Genomic DNA, 19,249 nt, shown 5'->3' on the forward strand with positions numbered 1-19,249 from the left:
AACCTTATTCATTCAACAGATTTATGCCATCCCCTTCTACGGGCCACGGACCGTTCTAGGCACTGGGATTCTGTAGCGAGCAAAACAGACACGAATCTCAAGAATAGAACCCCATTCTAATAAGGGGAGACCCACAATGAAGAAAATTGTTCAGTAAAAACCACACGGTGTCAGACGGTGAAGCGCTATAGATAGGAGGGATACGGTGTGCCATGGGGTTGCACCAAACAGGGTAGTCAGGGTAAGTCTCGCTGAGAAGATGAAAGAAGACAAATTTGATTATTTGAAGCTCATCCAGTCCCGGGTGGGCTCTAAGGGTTAGGCGGGCCTAGGTCCGGGGCCTGGGGAGCTGGGGCCAGCCGCTGTGGTTCTCCGACAGAACCACAAGGGGGAGCCCGGACCCCTCCTAGCGCCTTCCGAGCCCTCCCGCACAGCCTTGCAAGCAAAAGTTTTTCTTAAACTAACAATGCCAGTGTAAGGAGGTGCTCGCGCCTGATTGGACGGGAGAATTTTGCAGGTTTGATTCCTTGATTGGACAGGAGGTGTTAGGGGTGGGAAGAGAGCTGATGGTGGGGGATCCCGCTCCCTCCCGCGTCAGTCTGGCCGGCTCTGTCCTCTCGTAGGCTCCGCTGTAGCTCGCAATGTGACACCAGGACGCACACGCACTCGCGCGCTCTCCTCAGCTCGCGCTGCCTCGCCCTCTCTCTCTCACACACACGCACGCACACACCCACCTCTCCCATAAACACACACACACACATGCACACCCACACCCACGCGCGTCCGCACCGCCCCACGCGCGCACACTCCCGCCCACGCCCACGCCGCGCTCCGGGGAGTCCGGTCCCAGCGAGAGCGCGAAAGGATACGGAGAAGCCACCGGCGGGGAGCGCAGCGGCGCCCCGGGACGCGGCGCCCTCCCCGCGCGGCCGCCTCGGCTCGGGCTCGGCCTGGGGGCCGCCGGCCGGCAATGGCCCTGGATTGCCTGCTGCTGCTCCTCCTGGCATCCGCAGTGGCCGCGATGGAAGGTAACGTACCCTCGGCGGAGCAAGTTGGCGGCAGCGGCTGTATCCCCGGGGCTTGTCTGGTTGCTTCGCGTCGCCCACACCCCGAGACCCGAGGGCAAGGCTGTTCAGGAGCCTCGGCTACGACCAAGCGTGGGACTGGGGCGGCACCCCCCGGCGCGCCCCCGGCTGGCTCTCGGCGCCCGCAGCTGGCTCACGGAGTCCCCTGGCTCCCGCGCCCGGGTGGTCCCTGGCAGCCAGCTTTCCCGCAGCCTGGGCTCGGAGAACGCGGAGCCCGCTGCATTGCAGTGCAGGCTCCTTCCGTCCGGGCGGAGCTGGGCTTTGGGGAAGAAGGGGCGCCTCGGGCCATCCGGCCCCTGGAGTGTGGGCGCCTGTCCGCTCCCTTCCTATCCCGGGCACGGATGCGCTTAGGCGGCCGCGCGCCACCTCTCCTTTTTCTCAGCTTGGGGTCCGCGGGCTCCGGGACTCTGGACTCGGCAGGCTAGCATTGCGCGCGGGGCCCGGAGGAGCTCTGCCCCGGTACCCAGCAAGTGGCCGCCGAAGGAGAGAGGCTGAATTCTTTGGCTGTACCTTAGGGGACAGTCTGGTGGTCCGGGAGCCTGCGGGGCTGCATCTTTCCCGGGTCAGTTGGGGCGAGGTAGACACCATTGTCGCCTCTTGAGCCTGGGAACAGGGTGGGGTGGGTGGTCGGTCCTGTCGAAACTCGCTCCGCATCCCCTCCACCTCGGGAAGGGAAACTCGGCGGTCTGGAGCCGAGGGGCAGCGACACTCTCTCTGCTACTTCAGCCTTGGCTGTGCTTTGGCTGTGACCAGGAAAGCGCGCTCCGCGGGCTCCGAGCCTGGCGCAGCGGGGCGCCCGGGCGCGCAGCGGCGCCCGCGAATCCCTGTGGGAAATCCCTGCCCCCCTCCCCGCCTCCCTCCCACGTCCCCCGCCCCCACTACTCGCAGTCGAGCGGCGGCCGCAGCCCCCTCCCGAGAACACAGCTCGGCCCCTGAGCGGAGTGGAAGTTGGCGGGATGGAAGCAACTCTTGGGGTGTGATGCGCCGCCACAGCCCCGCTCGCAGCCCCGCTTCCTGGTGTCCGCGCGGGGGTGACACTCGGCTGGGGGACTCCGCGCCGAAGGGACGCAGCTCCTGGCGCCCGCGCCGCGTTCCAACCTGGGAGCTCGCTCCGCTGGGCTGGCCGGTTCCTCGCCGAACTGTTACCGGTCGCCCAGTGGGAAACTCCCTCTTCCCCTCCCCGCAAAGCACCGTGGTTCAGCGCCCCGGACCCCTCCGGAAAAGCTGCCCGTCTCGACGCGAAGCTTGGGCATTCGGGGCCCTGAGGCAGGGCTACGATGCCCTCGCCTTGTAGCGAAGACTACCGTATCCCGCGTTCGTTCTGGTGGCGGCGCGGGGGTGCGGCGATTGATGCCTAGAAAGCTCTCGCTTGCTATTCCGAAGGTGGCTTTTTGTCTGCCCCCCTCCTCCCGCTGCCCTTTCGGGCTGCTGGTCTTTGTGCTTGCCTTTTAGAATGTGCAGGGACGGGAGCGGTGTGCACCGCGGTCAATCCCCCGGGGCAGGGATGCTTGGGGTTGGCTTATTGAGAGGCAAGTGCGGGAGCAGTTGAAATAGAAAGGACAAGAAAGGCGATGTGCACTTCCAAACCCGTCAGGACAACGTAGGGGAGCGAGCATTTGCAACAGAGGTAGGAGACCGGACTTTCTAGCGCTGTAGGGGGGCCGGGGGGGTGGGGGGGCGCATCCTGCCTGAGACTCTTCGCGCCCCCCTAGAGGGTCAGGGGCTGGGTCTCTGAGAGCGGATAGACGCCCGCTTTGGAAGCTGGTCTTGGCATTGAGTCTCCATCGATGAAGGAGGGCATATGCGTGCCAGAGACATGAGCAAATGCGTGGGAAGACACCAGGCGTCTGGATGCGCGCGTGTCCTGCCTAGACCCCTCTGCTTTGCTAGCCAGAGCTCCCTCTCTGCTCGGCGGGCGGGAGCTGCCTGAGGGAGGGTGCCGTTGTGCTGGCGACCAGCCCTCATACGGGACCCTGTCACCCGGTGTCTGGAGTGGCCCGCGCTGTGGGGGCTGTGGCCCTTCTCTCCGTGCAGCCCCGGAAACTTTGCCAGTAGCCTGACAACAGGGAGCCTGACTCTCTGAGCTGAGAATCTCTCCAGCGAGGGTTAAAGGAAATGCCACATTCAGCAGAATATTACAGCAGCCCCATCGTATCGTCCCTGTTCAGTGCACAGGCATAGTACACACCATTCACTCCTTCCTCTCCTCCAATGAACATAGGCAGGTTCATGTTATACTTTCCACACATGGAGCCGCCTTCCCGCCTGCCTGGCTGGGCTGGAGCCAGCGTCTTTCAGTTTGTGATGAGTGAGGAATAATTATCAGAAAAGTGGATCAATGAGCTGCCTAGTCAGACAGCACATCCCTCCCAAACTCTGCTGTGGCCAGGGGGCCCTCTTCTTGCTGGTGTGGCCACTTAGGTGTCTGTCTGCCTTCTTTCCCCTCAGGGGTCTCTGGTGGAATTTCAGTGGGGCCTTGTCACCCGGGGCAAGCAGCTCCAAGACCAGGCAGGTCCTCAGCCCAGGCCAGGGCAGGGACCAAGGACAGTGGCAGCCATGGTCCAGGTGGGGAGACATGGCGAAAGGCAGGCAGGGCCCTCTGAGATCCTCTGCCTGCCAGAAGGAAGGAGGGCAGGGCTGGTTGGCCTGGGGTGTAGAAACCCACACTGAAGGAGGGCGCCCCTGCCCTCCTCTTCCTCTACTTCCCCATTTCCAGCTGGTGGGTGGCTCTGCCTGGACAAAGAAATGGCATCGCAGGGAAAAGGCTCTCTGGGGCTTTTTAAGTCTTTTTGGAGGGGAGCAGGGCAGACTGGGAGGTAGGGCTGCTGACGTCCTCCAGCCCTCTGGACACAGGGTCAGGCCTCCTTCTTCAGTGTCTGGACAAACTGGACAATATTCAGGCTGATGTTCTTTCACTCGAGGGCTTGTTGAGAATATGCTGCTGGCATCTACAGAAGGAGGGAATGCCGTCGCCTGCATTCTCTGAGCTGCCCTTGGGCCTGTGCCCTTCTGGACGGGGTCTGGGGACCTGGGCTTCTCTCAAGGTGCTTCTTCAGCAGCAGGACATGTTGGGCGGGCAGCAGACACCCCTCCCTCAGGGTGGGGTGTCCCTGGATTAAGCATGGTAGCCCTTCGGGAAGCAGCAATCCAGAATCACTGACCGTTCATAGCTTCCTCCCAGCTCCACATCCGGCATCCACAGAGTGACCATACACCTGCAGGTGGCCTCGGTGTTTGGACACTGGCTGACCAGAGCGTTCCCAGGAGATCTGTTCTTTGGTGTGGTCTGGAGCGAAGTCCTGGGCTTGGCGCCCTTGAACATGGGTGGTTTGATTTGGTGGTAGATTTCTCAGGGTTTGACAAAGAGTGGGTTCTCAGTCAGAATTGCTGATGCATGAACATGTGCCTGAGTTCCTGTACTCCTTGATGCCTACCCCTCCTTGAAATGCAGGGGCACTGAATTCCATTGTACACAGTTAAACCTCCATTACAGGTTCATGGTGAAAATTCCCCAACCTCAGCCTGTGTGTCTGCAACAGGCCACCAGGCCAGGCAGTGATTGGCTGCGTCTGCATTTTCTGTTAGTATTTGTCTGCTGTGTGTGCATCTGTTTCGGGTGTCCACAAGTGTGCATGAGCCTACAAGCAGTAGCAGGCGCCAAAGATTTAAAAAAATGTCTAGGAGAGAAAAGCAAATTTGAGAAAATTCTATCCATTAGCTGACTTTGTTTTCTGTGCATCGTGAAAAGGTCGCTGTTATTCAGGGTTTGTGGAGGGAACCCCGCAGGCCAGCGAGTGGAATGCCGGTGAGGTAGGGCAACACAGCTCTGGGCAATTGCTTGAGAAGAGTCTTGGCAATGTAAACAATTGCAGAGGTCCAGCCCCAGCCCCAGCTTGAAGCTTCTGGGTTGGCAGAGCAGGGCAGCCAGCAGCTGGAGATGCCCAGGAGCATGGCGGAGGGCCTGTCGGGCCACTTAGGATCCTGCCCAGCCCTCTGGCCTTTGGTTGACCTGTGCAGACCGAGACCCAGATCTCAGAGCCCATCAACAAGGATGGGTCCTAATCACCAAGATGGGCTTTGGGAAAAGCCCATGAGGCAGAGGCATGATTTGGCACCTTTTTAAATTCTAGCCATCAGGAAATCATCTTTGATAAAGCAAATTGGACCAAAGAAGAAGAGTGGTGCCAGGGGATGCCGGACAGCACCATGACCCCTTCCTCTGGATCTAGTGTGTAGACCCTCCACTTTACTGGAAATTACCAATTATCTAGCTGGTTGACTGAATGAATTGCCTGTACTTGGGTCGGTGGAAGGAGTTGCAGGGTCACGAATGGGGCTGGCCATGAGGATGGGGCTGGGACCACCAGGGGGTGGATCATGAAGTCAGAGTACTCCATTTGGCTTTTTCATCTCCCAACTCTGTCGCTTGGGCAAATTACCCAGTTCACCTGGCCACATTGTCTTTCTCTGTACAGTGGGTCATTATGCTCACCTGTTCCAACCTTAGAAGTTGGACAAGTAACACACAGTATGAAGTTATATCTGTACTAGTTTAAAAATAAAGATGCTATTAAAGTCAAAGATACATTCATATTATTTAACTTAAGAAAATTGTCTACAGGGGCTGGCCCGGTGGTGCAGCAGTTAAGTTCGCACGTTCTGCTTCTTGGCGGCCCGGGGTTCGCTGGTTTGGATCCTGGGTACAGACATGGCATCTCTTGGCAAAAGCCATGCTGTGGTAGGCGTCCCACATATAAAGTAGAGGAAGATGGGCATGGATGTTAGCTCAGGGCCAGTCCTCCTCAGCAAAAAGAGGAGGATTGGCAATAGTTAGCTCAAGGCTAATCTTCCTCGAAAAAAAAAAAAAATCTTCTACAGCTAATCCCTATGATTTCTTAGTATCACCAAGATTTAGGAAAAGAGTGTTTTTCCAGCATGGGAAGAGGGTGGAAGCAATTTCAAAAGGCAAAAGAGGGGAGTATCATCTCAGGCAGTGGTTTTCAGGCTCCAGGGAGCCTCCACGGACCTGGGCAGTTTGCTGCAGACTCCTAGGCTCTAACCCCAATGTTCTGCACATCTGAGTGGACCCTGCAAATCTGCATTCTGGCCTCCCAGAAAATCTGACGTAGGTGCTCCCTGGAAAGACTGCCCAGAGGAATAGTTCTGGATGAGACTGCAGTCAGAAATTCTGGGCCGGTTGGGCCCCACTTTGCGCTTACAGAGTTCCAATGGCCTGGGCATCTGGCCCCAGGGTCTGATGCAGGAAACCTGACACCAGTGTATTTGGGAGCTGCCAATGGTAGCTAGCACATAACACCAGGTGCTGGCCTAGGTGCTTTACATAAATTAATTCACTCAGTCCTTGAAGCAACCCTGTCAGGTAGGTATTATCATTATTATTAATACTCCTCTCCCATTTATCAGATGAGAAGACTGAGAACCAGAGTAGTTAAGTAATTTGAAAAGGTCATAGAGCTAGTAAGTGGCCTGCATTTGAACCCGGGCATTCAGGTTGTGGAGTCCATCTTCACCACTGCCTCTTACTACACCACTTTTGTAGGCTTTGCACGAAGAAAGGTTCTGATCAGCCGGAATTCACAGGTGGGAAGAATTCTGGTGCTGACTCAGCCACTGGCCACTGAGTACTTCACTGAGTACTGGGGACTCCAGGTTTCCATGGTCATGGGAGTGGAGATGAACAAAATGTTCAGCTAATCTCAGCACTTCAGCTTGAGCACCAGTTTCCATGTTGCTCCCTTCCTGCCCCTTCCTCTCATTTCCCACCCTTATTCCCACCCCATACACATGCAGACAGAGGTCCAGAGCATGGGTTCTGACAAGAAGGACTAGGAGCATCTTTGCTCCTCTCCCTGCCCTGGGCTGCTCTCCCAAGGAAGAAATGATTGCAGACAAGTGTGCCCAAAGAAGATGGGCCTGGGCACCCTGTGCATTCTGGGGGCAGTGGAGGGGGCACACTGGACCCTTACCTGTCTCTACCTGACCATCTAGAGCACATCCCTGAACCTGGGTTCCCGGAGGCTGTATCCCTTGGAGGAGCTCCCTGTCTGTCTCCCTCTTCGGCGCTAACGACTTAAACGTGAACATTTCTGTCCGATTTCCCTGTCTGCAAAGGTGGTGGAGAAACAGAGCATTGGATGCCTGCCCTTCTGAGGAAATTACTGTAAGAATAAAGTAATGCCTTGGGAGAGATTTCATATTTAAAAGTGAACTTTTGCATGAGAAATTCCTTCCACAGAGTCCTTTTCAATTGCAGCGATAGTAGGGGCCTTCGGGTCGGGGTGTTTGACTGTGCTTGAGGGGGGCGGTGGCATTGAGGGGCCAGGTCAGGGCCACCTGCTCCCTCAAAGACCACTGATACCTGCTGTCTCAGAGCCGCCTCGCTGGCTTTTGTTGACTACTCCTCTGGGGTTGGAGAGATGAGGACACACTCTCCAGGGAGGCCACGTGGTGGGGTGAGTTCTTTGCTAATAGAAGGCTGCTTTCCAGTGGACCTCAGGCACAGGAAGCCAGCAGACTCACAGTTAGCTCTCTCCCTCCCTGTGCCTCAGTTTTCTGATTGTTGAATCAGAATAAGGAAGGGGTCAGTATGGTGGAGAGGGCAGGGGCTTGGGGTCGGGGCAAGCCCCAGGGTAGAGGCAGTGGTAGAAATAGGGGTCGACAGTTGTAGCTAAAGTACAATCTGGGGCATAGTGACCCCTGGCTAATCGTGGGTGGGGCGTGGGTCTTCACAGGCTGGTGGGGGTTCTGCAGGCAGCAGCTCAGGCCTCAATTTTCAGGCATCAGAGATGAGTGAGGGTGAGCTTGGCCAGCATCAGAAAGGGCCTTAGCCTCCTGTCCTCTGTGAGGAAGATCCTGCTCTAGGGCCCTCCTGCTGGTCAGCAGCAGGTCCAGACCTGGGTAGGTGGTGTAGGCAGTACTGGGGCCACACAGTCCCCGTTGGTCCCAAGTAGAATCACCTGCCAGGTGCCTCTCAGTCCAACCGGCTCATAACTTTGCCTCTAACTTTGTGAACAAGAAGGTTTCATTTCCACAGCTTAGGAAAAGCATCTTATTCACAGAGCTGCGAATCTGGCGCCCTTCTGTACACTATAATGACCCTGCTGATGACTGGGGCTCGGGAAATCCATTTGCTAAAGGGGAAAAAAGGTGATGAAGAAGAAGGCCCTGTTTCCATCTCTGTCACCAGTACAGATGTTCCTCCAGGTCAGGTGAAGTCTCAGCATCTGAAGACAACACCATTAGCAGCTGCTCAAGGAGGCTGATCTGTCCGCTAACGGAAAGATCCCCCAGAGTTCTCTGTAGCAGGACTGGGCCAGCGCAGAAACATATAGGAACTTTCCTGAGAATTACCAGGACTCATTTCTGCCCGTAGATTGCACCTGAGGCCTTGCATCTCTCCTCTCTCCCCTCCCACTTCTTAGCAGCAAGTGACAAAATGACTGATTTGAATTTAACCTCCTTACTCTGCTTCTCCATCCCCCAGTGGAGGTGATAATGAGCAGAGAAATGGGCACAGGCAGGTGGCCAGGAGGGGAGGGGCAGACACAGGAGCAGGGGCCCCAGGCTGTAGCCTAGCTCCTGAGGTCCCTGGGACTGATCCTGGGGCTGCTTAAGCTCGGGGGAGCCGACAAGGGGTCAGGCTCATTCCCATTTGTTCCCATGGCCCTAACATGTCAGGAGCAGAACTGGAGACAAGTTTTAGGGAAAGGACGAGACTCTCCAGAAAGCCTACAGCCTGGCAGCACTGAAGCCAGGACCAGACTAAGCTCCCATCGCCCATCGAGCGTTTACCATGTGCCAGTCCCTTTGTATGTATTGATCCCCATACCCCTACTATCCAAGCTTTATTCTTCCATTTTACAGGTGAGGAGGCTGAGGGTTTCAGAGGTTAAGTTACTGATGCAAGAGCTAAGATTCAAAGAGAAGTTTTGACGAGTTGAAGTTGCACAACTCCCCAGGCCTCTGCCTCACAGTTTGGCATCTTTTTCATTTAACATTGCTCGTGAATTAAGTCAGGGAGCACTTATTAAGCACCAGCTGTTTATTCACTGTCCTGCCAGTGCTGTCACAGGTACCAGACAGTCCTGCTCTGGTGTCCACACTTGGTCCCTACAACCAGGCTCTCCTCTTGCTCTCTGGAACTGCCCCATCCGTGCCCCCAGGTGGATGAAAACCCTTTTCCTCTCAGTTTGCGTTTTCTTGTTTGCACATGGCCTTTGCCATGTGCCCCCACCACTCAGACCTCCACCGTGGTCATTATTGCTTTTCTTTTGCTGCATGTCCATCTGGCTCTTGTCTTTGATGAGCTGTGTTCTTAGGTGGTTGCAGTTTTGCGTCTGTGCCTGGCTCTTGGTGGTGACGGTGTGTGGGGAACAGGGTCACTGAGGGTCTCCTGGCACTCCCTCCCCAGACCCACCTTCCTGAGGAGGGGCCAGCAGTGGGTGTACACCTTTGGGGACCGTGCCCTGCCTCAGGCTGGCTTGCTCCTCGAGCTCTGGCTGCTCTCGACCATCTGCCAGGTGCAGGTGCCATGGCATCAGGAGAGGACACTGGCATTTAGCATCAGCTTTGAGTGGAAGGACATGTGGGAGGAGGGGGAGGAGAGAAACCCTTCAGCATCCTAGTCTCACTGGACAGTGGCCGTGGGGAGGGCTGAACGGGAGGACTGGGAGTAATTGCAGGTAGCTTCATCGACAGTGGTGGCAGAGAAAATGCCTTATCTGTGAGAGGCAGCTGGGCCCTGCAGTTAATTGTTCTGTTGTTTTCCTCTTGCTGTTTTCCCGGCACATTGAGGTGGGACCTTTACCCTTGCTTTCTCATTGATGCTGAGGCTGGAGCTGGGTGGTGAGCTTGGAGGGGGCCAGAGAGGGGGTAAGAGACTCACCGGGAAGGAGTGGAGGGGGAGCCCATCCAGGGATGTTCTCAGCCCCTTTGGCAACGCATCCAAATGGGCCGGGTGATGGAGCACAGACTATAAGCTTCAGGGCAAGGAGGAAGGTCTGAGGATCATCAGAAAATCCGAGTTTTGGGTGGTGCCCAAGGGTCTGTGTCGGGCACTGGTGAGACCATCCTTTTGGTGTCCGACCGTACCTTGGTCTTTGGGTTTACCCTGGCCACTACATATGCGAATCTCTTCCAGCACCTTCAGGACCGATAAAAGACCCTTCACAATCTGGGTCCTCCTTTCCTTCTGCCCAGCATACCTCCTCCTGCTCCTTCTTCCCCTGCTCCACACATGCACAGATGCATCCACGCTACACAGGTACACACACCCTGGGCATCCCCTTTTCTTTTTCCCTACCTGTGCAGAGGCCCGACTAAGCTTTCTGCTGCCATGTGCCACTAGGTCTGCACCTGCTTGCTCTGGCCTATGTTACATTTCTCAGTGATCTTTTCTTGGCCAACCCTAACTTTTTCTTTAGAATTTGCCACAGTGGTCACCTCCTCCTGGAAGGTTTCCTCCCAGCCCCAGGCTAACTTAGGTGGCCGTTGGTCCCCACCACAGCTGCCTCTGCCTCCTTCTGTGGGAGCACATTCCACACTGGTCTGTAGTTGTGTGTTGATTTTGCTGAGTACCCCACAGCACTGTGAGCCCCTAAAGGGTAAGGGTCTGTCTTAATAGTCATGATATCCCCAGCATGTGGCACATAGGTGGCGTCAATAAGTAGTGTGTGTTGAATTGATGAATAAAAAGAAAGAAAAGACCAATAGAACACTTAAGAACCTGAAGTCATGTCCTATGGGGTAGGTTAATATATATCTGCAAGTATTTTGATACCCTTCTCATCAAAATCTTGGGCCTAATTCCTCTCCCCTTTTTGGTTGGTCTTTTGACTCACTCTAATGAGTAGGATATGGTGGAAGTGATCCTGCACAACTTGGAGGTGAGATCATAGAAGATGCTACAGCTTCTGTCTGGCACGTTCTCTCCTGGGATGCTTGCCTTTGTGACCCAGCCACCATGCTGTGGGTAGCCCAGAGGACATGGGGAGGCCACATTGTAGATGTTCTGGTCACAGCCCCAGCTCAAATCTCAGTCCACTGCCAGCATCAAATGCCAAGCACCAGAGAGAGGGAGTCTTCAGATAGTTGCAGCCTCCATCATTTGAGCCACCCCTGCGGACTCTAAGTGGGAAGAGACAGGCTTTCCTCACTGAGCCCTGTCCAAATTGCAGATTCGTGAACAGAGTATATATCATTGTTTAAAACCACTAAGTTTTGGGTTGGTCCATTGTATAACAATTGATAACTGAAATATCCTAGGAGAAGTAGTGGAAGAAAAATGTTTTACAGAAGACTGGCGAGGACTTAGGGGGAGGCCAGGGAGGGACAGGAGATGTGGTATCTAATCCATTCAACACCTAACAAGTCTTTGTTAACCTTCTGCTATGTGCCAGGTAGTGTGCACCAAACAGGAAATGTTCCAGGTCTTGGGAGCATCCTAGTGGGGGGACCGATAGTCATTAGGGAGACAAATAATGTGTAATATAACTTGAGGAAAGAGCTATAAAGGGAGTTTGTGGGGTGATGTGAGTGAGAGTGATGGGTGCGGGCTTGGGCAACTTAAAATGGGGGAAGAGGGTAGGGAAGGGAAGGCCACTCTCTGTGAAGCCATGAAGGGTGGTCTGGCCAAACAGGCCAGCTTTACTCTGCATGGGAGATAGATTTTGCTTGGTTATGAAATTCTTTCTAGCCAAGCTGAACCAAGATGGAATAAGCAGCCTTGAGGGATGACACGGGCCCATCCCAGGGGTTTCCAGGTAAGGACTGAGCTACTCCCAGACTTGAAAGCTCAGTTCTACAAGAGGCAAATGAGGAGCGGGAGCAGAGAGACAGAACGGACAGCTTTGCTTAGGAGCCATTGGTTTCATGAATACAGTAGTCCCCCTCCTTATCCATGGGGGAAATGTTCCAGGACCCCAGCAGATGCCTGAAACCACGGATAGTATCGAACCCTATATGTAATATGTTTTTTCCTATACATACATACCTGTGATAAAGTTTAATTTATCAATTAGGCACAGTAAGAGATTAACAACAATAACTAATAATAGAACAGAATAATTATAACAATATACTGTAATTGAGTTACCATAGATCTTAGCAACCTCAGCATAGGACTTTTTTTTGTTCTTTAAGTTGAGAACTTTCACTTTTTCACTGAAAGGTAGCACTTTACACTTCTCTTTGGCATATCTGAATTGCCAGCATCACCACTCTTGTGCTTTGGGGCCATTGTTAAGTAAAATAAAGGTTACTTGAATACAAGTGCTGCGATACCACGACAGTCGATCTGATAACCGAGTTGGCTACTAAGTGACTAAAGGACAGGTAACGTATACAGTGTGGATCCGCTGGACGAAGGGATGATTCACGTCCTGGATGGGATGGAGGGGGGTGGTTCAAGATTTCATCATGCTACTCAAGAACCATGAGCAATTTAAAGCTTATGAATTGTTTATTTCTGGAATTTTCCATTTCATCTTTTTGGACCGCGGTTGACAGAGGGTAACTGAAACCATGGAAAGTGAAGCCTCAGAGAAGGAGGGACTACTGTACCATACAGAACACATTTATTATCTACATGAGACACATTGTACTTGAAAATGGAAATACGAAGGTAAAGAAGACACAGCTTTTCCTTCAAGAAGCTCACTGAGGGCCCGGCCCCGTGGCTGAGTGGTTAAGTTCGTGTGCTCCACTTAGGCTGCCCAGGGTTTCACTGGTTTGGATCCTGGGCATGGACATGGCACTGCTCATCAGGCCATGCTGAGGCAGCATCCCACATCTCACAACCAGAGGCACTCACAACTACAATATACAACTATGTACCAGGGGGCTTTAGGGAGAAGAAGAAGAAGAAAAAGGAAGCTCAGGGGGCCAGCCCCGTGGCTGAGTGGTTAAGTTCACGCGCTCCGCTTCCGCGGCCCAGGGTTTCACCAGTTCGGGTCCTAGGCGCGGACAGGGCAGCACTCATCAAGCCATGCTGAGGCGGCGTCCCACATGCCACAACTAGAAGGACCCACAATTAAAAATATACAACTATGTACCGGGGGGCTTTGGGTAGAAAAAGGAAAAATAAAATCTTAAAAAAGAAAAAGAAGCTCACTGACTAACAGACTGGTGGGGGAGACAGAGCTGTGCAAACTACAAGCTAACACAGGACATCTGACGGAGTCTGTTAGATGTAGTATAACAGTTACACATCAGCTGGTGGGAGAAACCAAATGAGGCGATCATACTTCCAATGGGAAGGATTTGAGGAAGGAATGTGTGCGTGTGTGTGTGTGTGTGTGTGTGCGTGTGTGTGTGTAAGACGTAAAGACACAGGGTGAAGCTCCTTGGAGGATGGGTAGAAATTTGTCAGAGATGGGAGTGGGTAAGAATGAGGAACCAAGACTGAAGTCATTCCTGCTCTCTGTCTCATGGAGGTGGACGACCAGAGCTCCCATCAAGGGCTTTACCTCCTTCGTTAGCCATTCCTCTTGGTTGTAGAGATAGATGTTCAAGTTGAGCTGGAGGAAAGGGAAGGGTGGGGGTGATCACTGGCATTACTGGACAGTTTGGGACTTAGGTTGTGGTTATATCTGGGGACACCCATGCTGTCTCAGGACTCAGTCTCCCTTTTCATTCCGTAGCTCTGTGTTTTTGTCAGCCAAGGTTCCGGCAGAAAACAGATGGCACTCTTATAGGGTTAATTGAGGAAAGTTTAGTGAAGAGACTGTTTACAGAAGTATGAATAGGATTAAGGGAACCAGTAAAGATGGAGATGCACCCAGGGACTGGCAATAGTGGGAAGCCGTGACTCCCCAAGGCCAGAAGTGGGTGGGAATGGTGCCATCAGGAGCGGCATGAGAGAGAGCTCCCTGACAGGAGCTATAGACACAGGTGGAGGAATGCAGCTGCTGCCTGAACCATGCGCAGAGTCGGGAGGAGGGTGTTATATTCCCTGAACACTTTCTGCCCAACTTTCTCACCTCCCGCCAGCACCTCCCATTGGATGAACTCAACAAGAAGGCAGAGGGCGTGGAAGCCTGGTTTATAGAGGTCAGTGTCCTGTGGCACAGAAGAGGACAAAGAAAGGTGGAGAACAGATCTGGAGGGACAGTGGGAACTAATCAGCACAGATTCATTTATGTCCTCCTCATCCTCAGGCAGGCTCTCCCATGAGGTGGTCATGTGGCCACCAGCAGCTCAAACTCACATCATCTTGAATCTTCAGCAGAAAGATAAATTCTCACTCCAGTTTTGCTTTTTTTCTAGCAAAAGCCCTGGAAGTTTTGCCTCCTTGGCCTCCCTTGGGTCATAAGCCCTTCCATCAACCAGGCTCTGACACCAGGATGATGGAATGTACTCATTGGCCAAGCTTGGGCGTGCAACTACCCATCCTTGGAGCTGGGGGGAGAGGGGTAGCCCAGACCCACCTGAGCCACTTGGCCTGAGATAGGGGAGGGCTGGCTCCCCACAAAAATGTCAGGGCGCTGTTACCAGAAAAAGCACGAATGTTGGACAGGTGCTGGACAGGCAACAGTCTGCCATTCAACCTTTCTGCGTAACTGAATCATGGCATGTAGTGAGAGAGCTAGTGTTTGCAGCAAAGGAAAGAACATGGACTCTGAGGGCAGAAGGTGTAGCTGTGATGATCCTGGTTGAATATATGGGAAAAGCTGGGAAACTGAAGGTGATGGAAAAGTAAAAGCCCAGGAAGGGAGATGGCTGGGCAAGCAACTTCTTTTTTGATAAGGATGTTCCCTATTTTCCTAAGCATCATGATCAGACTCAAAGTAATGTGTAGGCAGTGTCTGGCTAAAGGCAAAATGATATTAAGACTAGGGTATCTCAACTCTAAGACTCTGAAGGAGGAGGGTTCCTGTTTGGGGCAAGATGAAAAAACAATGAGTAAGGGGCCATACTTCTCACTGTAACTCTGGGCTCCAACATGGGTACCAGAACATCTTAACGTAACCATTGATTTAAATTGGATACCCCGTGGAGAGCAAGAATGAAAGAAATGCAAACTCATAGGTACAATGAGATAGCTCATTTCCCCTCCTTTTTCACCATTATCAATCATGGCTTTGTCTCACCTGGAGTTTCCATTTTGCATCAGTAGAATATTTATTCACAGTTTTTTGTGCACTTTTCGTCTAGCTTTTGAGACTTGTAAAAAGATGGCAGGTCTTCAAAGTCCTTTGCAGACTTCTTCCCTCATACCTTAGGTGTCTCTTTCTCTTTTGAGAGAGAGGCATCTAAACCTGCTTAGAGTTCATCAGAGGAAGACCCCATTTGCCTTCTGAGTTCCTTGCTCTTGGCTCCAACTTTCCTTTGCTCTCAGCCAAGCAGAAAAAGAACAGTTTTTTTTTTTTTTTTTTAACACAGTAGCACAATGCTGCTGCTCTGCATGAAAACCCGTGGTTTTCTTTTGCCAATCAGAAGAAAGTAATTTTCCTTTCACTCACCTGACTAACTTGTTCTGAGCATCCCCTCCCCACCCTCCTCTGATAACTTGCTGCTAAGTATTTGCCAATTCATTTGCATCTCAATGGTTCCTTAGCAACTATCATACCCTCTGGATTAGGTACAAAGCTGCTCTCTGACACAGACTGCAGGGGCTATGTCACCCTCTTTTCTGGTGCCTGAGTAACCAAACCGAGCCCTGCCCAGACATGAAGCCCGTTTACTCACAGCATCACATGGCTCTGAATTACAACGCAATTCCTCCTTACGTTATCTGAGCATGCAGACTTCTAAGGCACCCTTGCACTCAAATGCCTCAACTAATCCATTGGTTCCTAAAAACTGTCCTCTGATGTATGTCTTCAGAGGGAGAGTCACAGATCTCAGCATTGGAGGAGAATCCTGTCTTCAGACAAGCAGCGAATTAGGTCCATTTTATGGATCTGGCAGCTGAGGCTCAGAGAGGCGAAATGGCTACCCCAAGGTGGGACAGGCGCCTGGAACATGCCAAGGAGAGATGAGAGCTCAGGGCCCTGCTGCTTCCTAGCCCTTGCTCCACTCTCACATATGCATCCTGAAAAGAGTGACTCGCATTTGCCAACTATTGTGAGCTTTCAGAATCGGTTTAAGGAAAGTTATTTTTTAACATATATTTGCGGCTCTATTCATATGAGGTCCTAGGAAATTTCACTTCTCGCCCAACCAGAGAGAGTAATTGCCTGAGTGAATATGCCAAATATGTGTATCACCTGGTGTCTCTGGTCTTGGCGTTGCTAGTCTTTCCATTCTTGGGCTTGTAGCCGTAGGTAGCACAGAAGGAGTGAGGGAAAGCCCAGCGTGCTTGCATCCGTGTGTGTGCTTGTGTGTGGATAGACAGTGGCACTGGACCATTTAGCAAATTACACTATTCCTCCCTGAGTAGGTGGTGCTGCTTTTGTAAGAGCACCAGGCCGCCTCCACCGGGGCCCACTGGCATGGAACAGCCTGCAAACGGAAGACGCTATTCAGAAAAGGACAATAAGAATAAAGCTCATTCTACAGTAGGGCTGACCTTTGCGACTTCCACTTCACGATGTTATTAAATATCTGGAAAAGACTGAAGGAACAATTATAGTATTGTCATAACGTATAAGTGCACAAAGCGAGCCGTTCCCGAGGAGGCTCTGGCTCGGCTGAGCTTGACAAAACAGGCGGCGCAGCTCCGCCGCTTAATTTCTCATCTGGAAGTCGTCTTCATTACTTAATGTCGGCTTCAAACTGTGAATGTGCTGCATGCAGTTCTGCAGCCATGGGCTCCAGAAAGCCAAGAGGTCAGGGAGGAACGGGTAGAAGCCCTGGGATTTCTCCTCATCTCCCTGTAGACCTCGTGTGGAGGGAGTCCTGGCTGTAGCTGTCTTGATAGCCTGGGCTTAGCTGGGTGCTGGCCCTCGGAGTCCTGGGGAGAGTTTTCTGAGTTCAGTTGGTGTAAAGGCTTTCGTAGAACAGAGAGTGAGTGACTGGCTCACTCCAGAAGGATCACAGGAGCTTGTGTGGCCAGTCCCTCCTTCACACATCCTCCCAGCTAACTTTATCCAGTGGGAATTCCGAACTTGGGCCTGGGGCTGGCCCTATGGTGTCACATTCTCTCTGTCACAGAGTTCTGCTTCTAAACCAGTGTTTTTCCCCTTATTCTCATGGTTGCCCCGCTACAGAGCCTTTTTAGACATATTTTTCCTAACCACCCATTCCCTGTGAAATGTTAATACCGCAGATTACTGTACATCTGTTTACAAGGGCCACACACCATGGTCAAATCTAAGATTTTTCACTCCCCTTCCTCCCCGAAGAATCGGTTTTCACCCCATTCAGAACGCATGATCTAAACAAAACGAGCCTGGCGGCGAATTAGCCAGTCCTCAGCTGAGTTACAGAGCAGCTTGGCACCATCTGTTTTCCCATGAAAGTTTTACCCTGTGTGGAAAGGATGTCTGGCCAGTGGAAAGGATGTCCACCTTAGCAAGTCCCAGAGGTCCCCTGCTGGCCGGTATGGACCTTTAGTTGTGGGGTGCTGGGGTGGTCGGGGGCCCAGTGAAGGCCTGGGGCACACAGGTAACCAGAGCCTCGGGCAGCAGTGATTTCCCAGTGGAGGTGGACAAGTGTGCTTAGGCCAGTGTGTACTTAACCGAATGTCAGCCCTGAGCTCACTAGATTTGAAAATAGGTTCTTACATCTGGGTCCATTATTTGAATAAATATCCTCTCTTGAGGTATAATTTACATGCAATAAAATTCACCAATTTTAGGTGTTCAATTCCACGAGACTTGACAACTGAATGTAGTTGTGTCGCCAGCATACAAACATGATAAAGAACATTTTCATCACCTTCATGTCCCTTCACTGTCATTCTGCTCCCTCTGTCCCTCTACCCCTGGCAACCACTGATATGATTTCTGGCTCTATAGTTTTGTCTTTTCTAGAAGTTCTTATAAATGGAATCATAGAGCATGTAGTCTTTTTTCGTATGGCTTCTTTCACTTAGCATAATGCATTTGAGAGTCATGTGTGTTGTTGCATGATCAATGTTTCCCTCCGGTTATTGCTGAGTGGTATTTCACTGCATAGATATATCACAAATGGTTTATTCATTCAACAGTTGATGACCATTTTCTTCTAGTTTCTAGTTTTTCGCTTTTATGAATAAAGCTACTGTGAACATTTGACTACATGTCTTTGTCAGACACAAAATGAAAAATAGGTTTTCATTTCTTTTGGGTAAATACCTAAGAGTGGAATTGCTGGATAGTGGTAAGTGTAAGTTTAACTTTATAAGAAACTGCCAATTTGTTTTCCAAATTGTTCCACGTTGCGTTCTCACCAGCAGTATATGAGAGTCCCAGTGGCTCCACCAACCAACAGTTGGTATTGTCATTTTTAAAATTTTAGCCATCCTGGTGGGTGTATAATGGCATCTCATTGTGATTTTCATTTCATTTCTCTAGTGACTTATGATATTCTTTTCATGTGCCTCTCAGCCGTTAACTTGTATTCTTTAATGAAATGGATGTTCAGGTCTTTGGTCCATTTTTGTTGTTGGGTTATCTGTTCTGGGTCCATTTTCGATTTACATGGTTGTTTGGAGGTAACAGAGGAGCCCCGCTCCGACCACTGCCTGTCTGTTTGGGGTGCTGTGTCGTGCTGAGAATTCCACAGGTGGTTCCTGCTGGGTCTCGTTCCTGGAGGTGGAGTGGGGATGGGCCATGATCTTCCTGACAAGGATGGTTGTCACTGTTTGGGAAGAACTGCATCCCCAGACGGTGACCAAGAGCTTAGAAAGTGGCTCTTGCTATGCAAGTGTGTAAGCCTTTGCAGGAAACCGTAATTCAGGTGACCTGAGATTGTGTTACCCTGTGTTTATTTCTCGTGTGTCATCCCTAAGGTTCAGCCTCATCTCCACCATCCTCCTGGGTCTGAAAGAAGGGCCTGTGCCCCTGCCCCTGCCCAGCATCGAAGGGGCAGCTGGGCCTCCGTGCTGGTGGCAGCAGAGATCGGGTCAAAATGCCCCAGCATCCTGCCTCTCCAGGGTGTTCTTATCAGGTATCTTTTGGTTTTGGGTTTTCTGTCCGTGGAGAAAGGTGTGATTCCTCTTCGCAGGATGCTCTATGAAGGGTGGTCTGAACCTGCACAGGAGAGCACACCCAGGCTTGGCC

General features: G+C 52.1%; 1 protein-coding gene across 2 annotated transcripts in view; it reads left to right on the top strand.

Annotated features, from left to right (window-relative positions):
• The first annotated feature begins 569 nt into the window (after window positions 1-569).
• Window positions 570-19,249, top strand: part of EPHB1 (EPH receptor B1) — a 423,264-nt gene continuing 404,584 nt past the window's right edge. For both annotated transcript variants that reach the window (XM_046646736.1, XM_046646744.1), the window contains exon 1: window positions 570-1,028. In XM_046646736.1, coding sequence (XP_046502692.1) covers window positions 971-1,028 — 58 coding nt within the window. In that variant the 5' untranslated portion in view covers window positions 570-970. The remainder of the gene's footprint in view (window positions 1,029-19,249) is intronic.

Source organism: Equus quagga, chromosome 1 (assembly GCF_021613505.1).
Source record: "Equus quagga isolate Etosha38 chromosome 1, UCLA_HA_Equagga_1.0, whole genome shotgun sequence".
Taxonomy (NCBI): domain Eukaryota; kingdom Metazoa; phylum Chordata; class Mammalia; order Perissodactyla; family Equidae; genus Equus; species Equus quagga.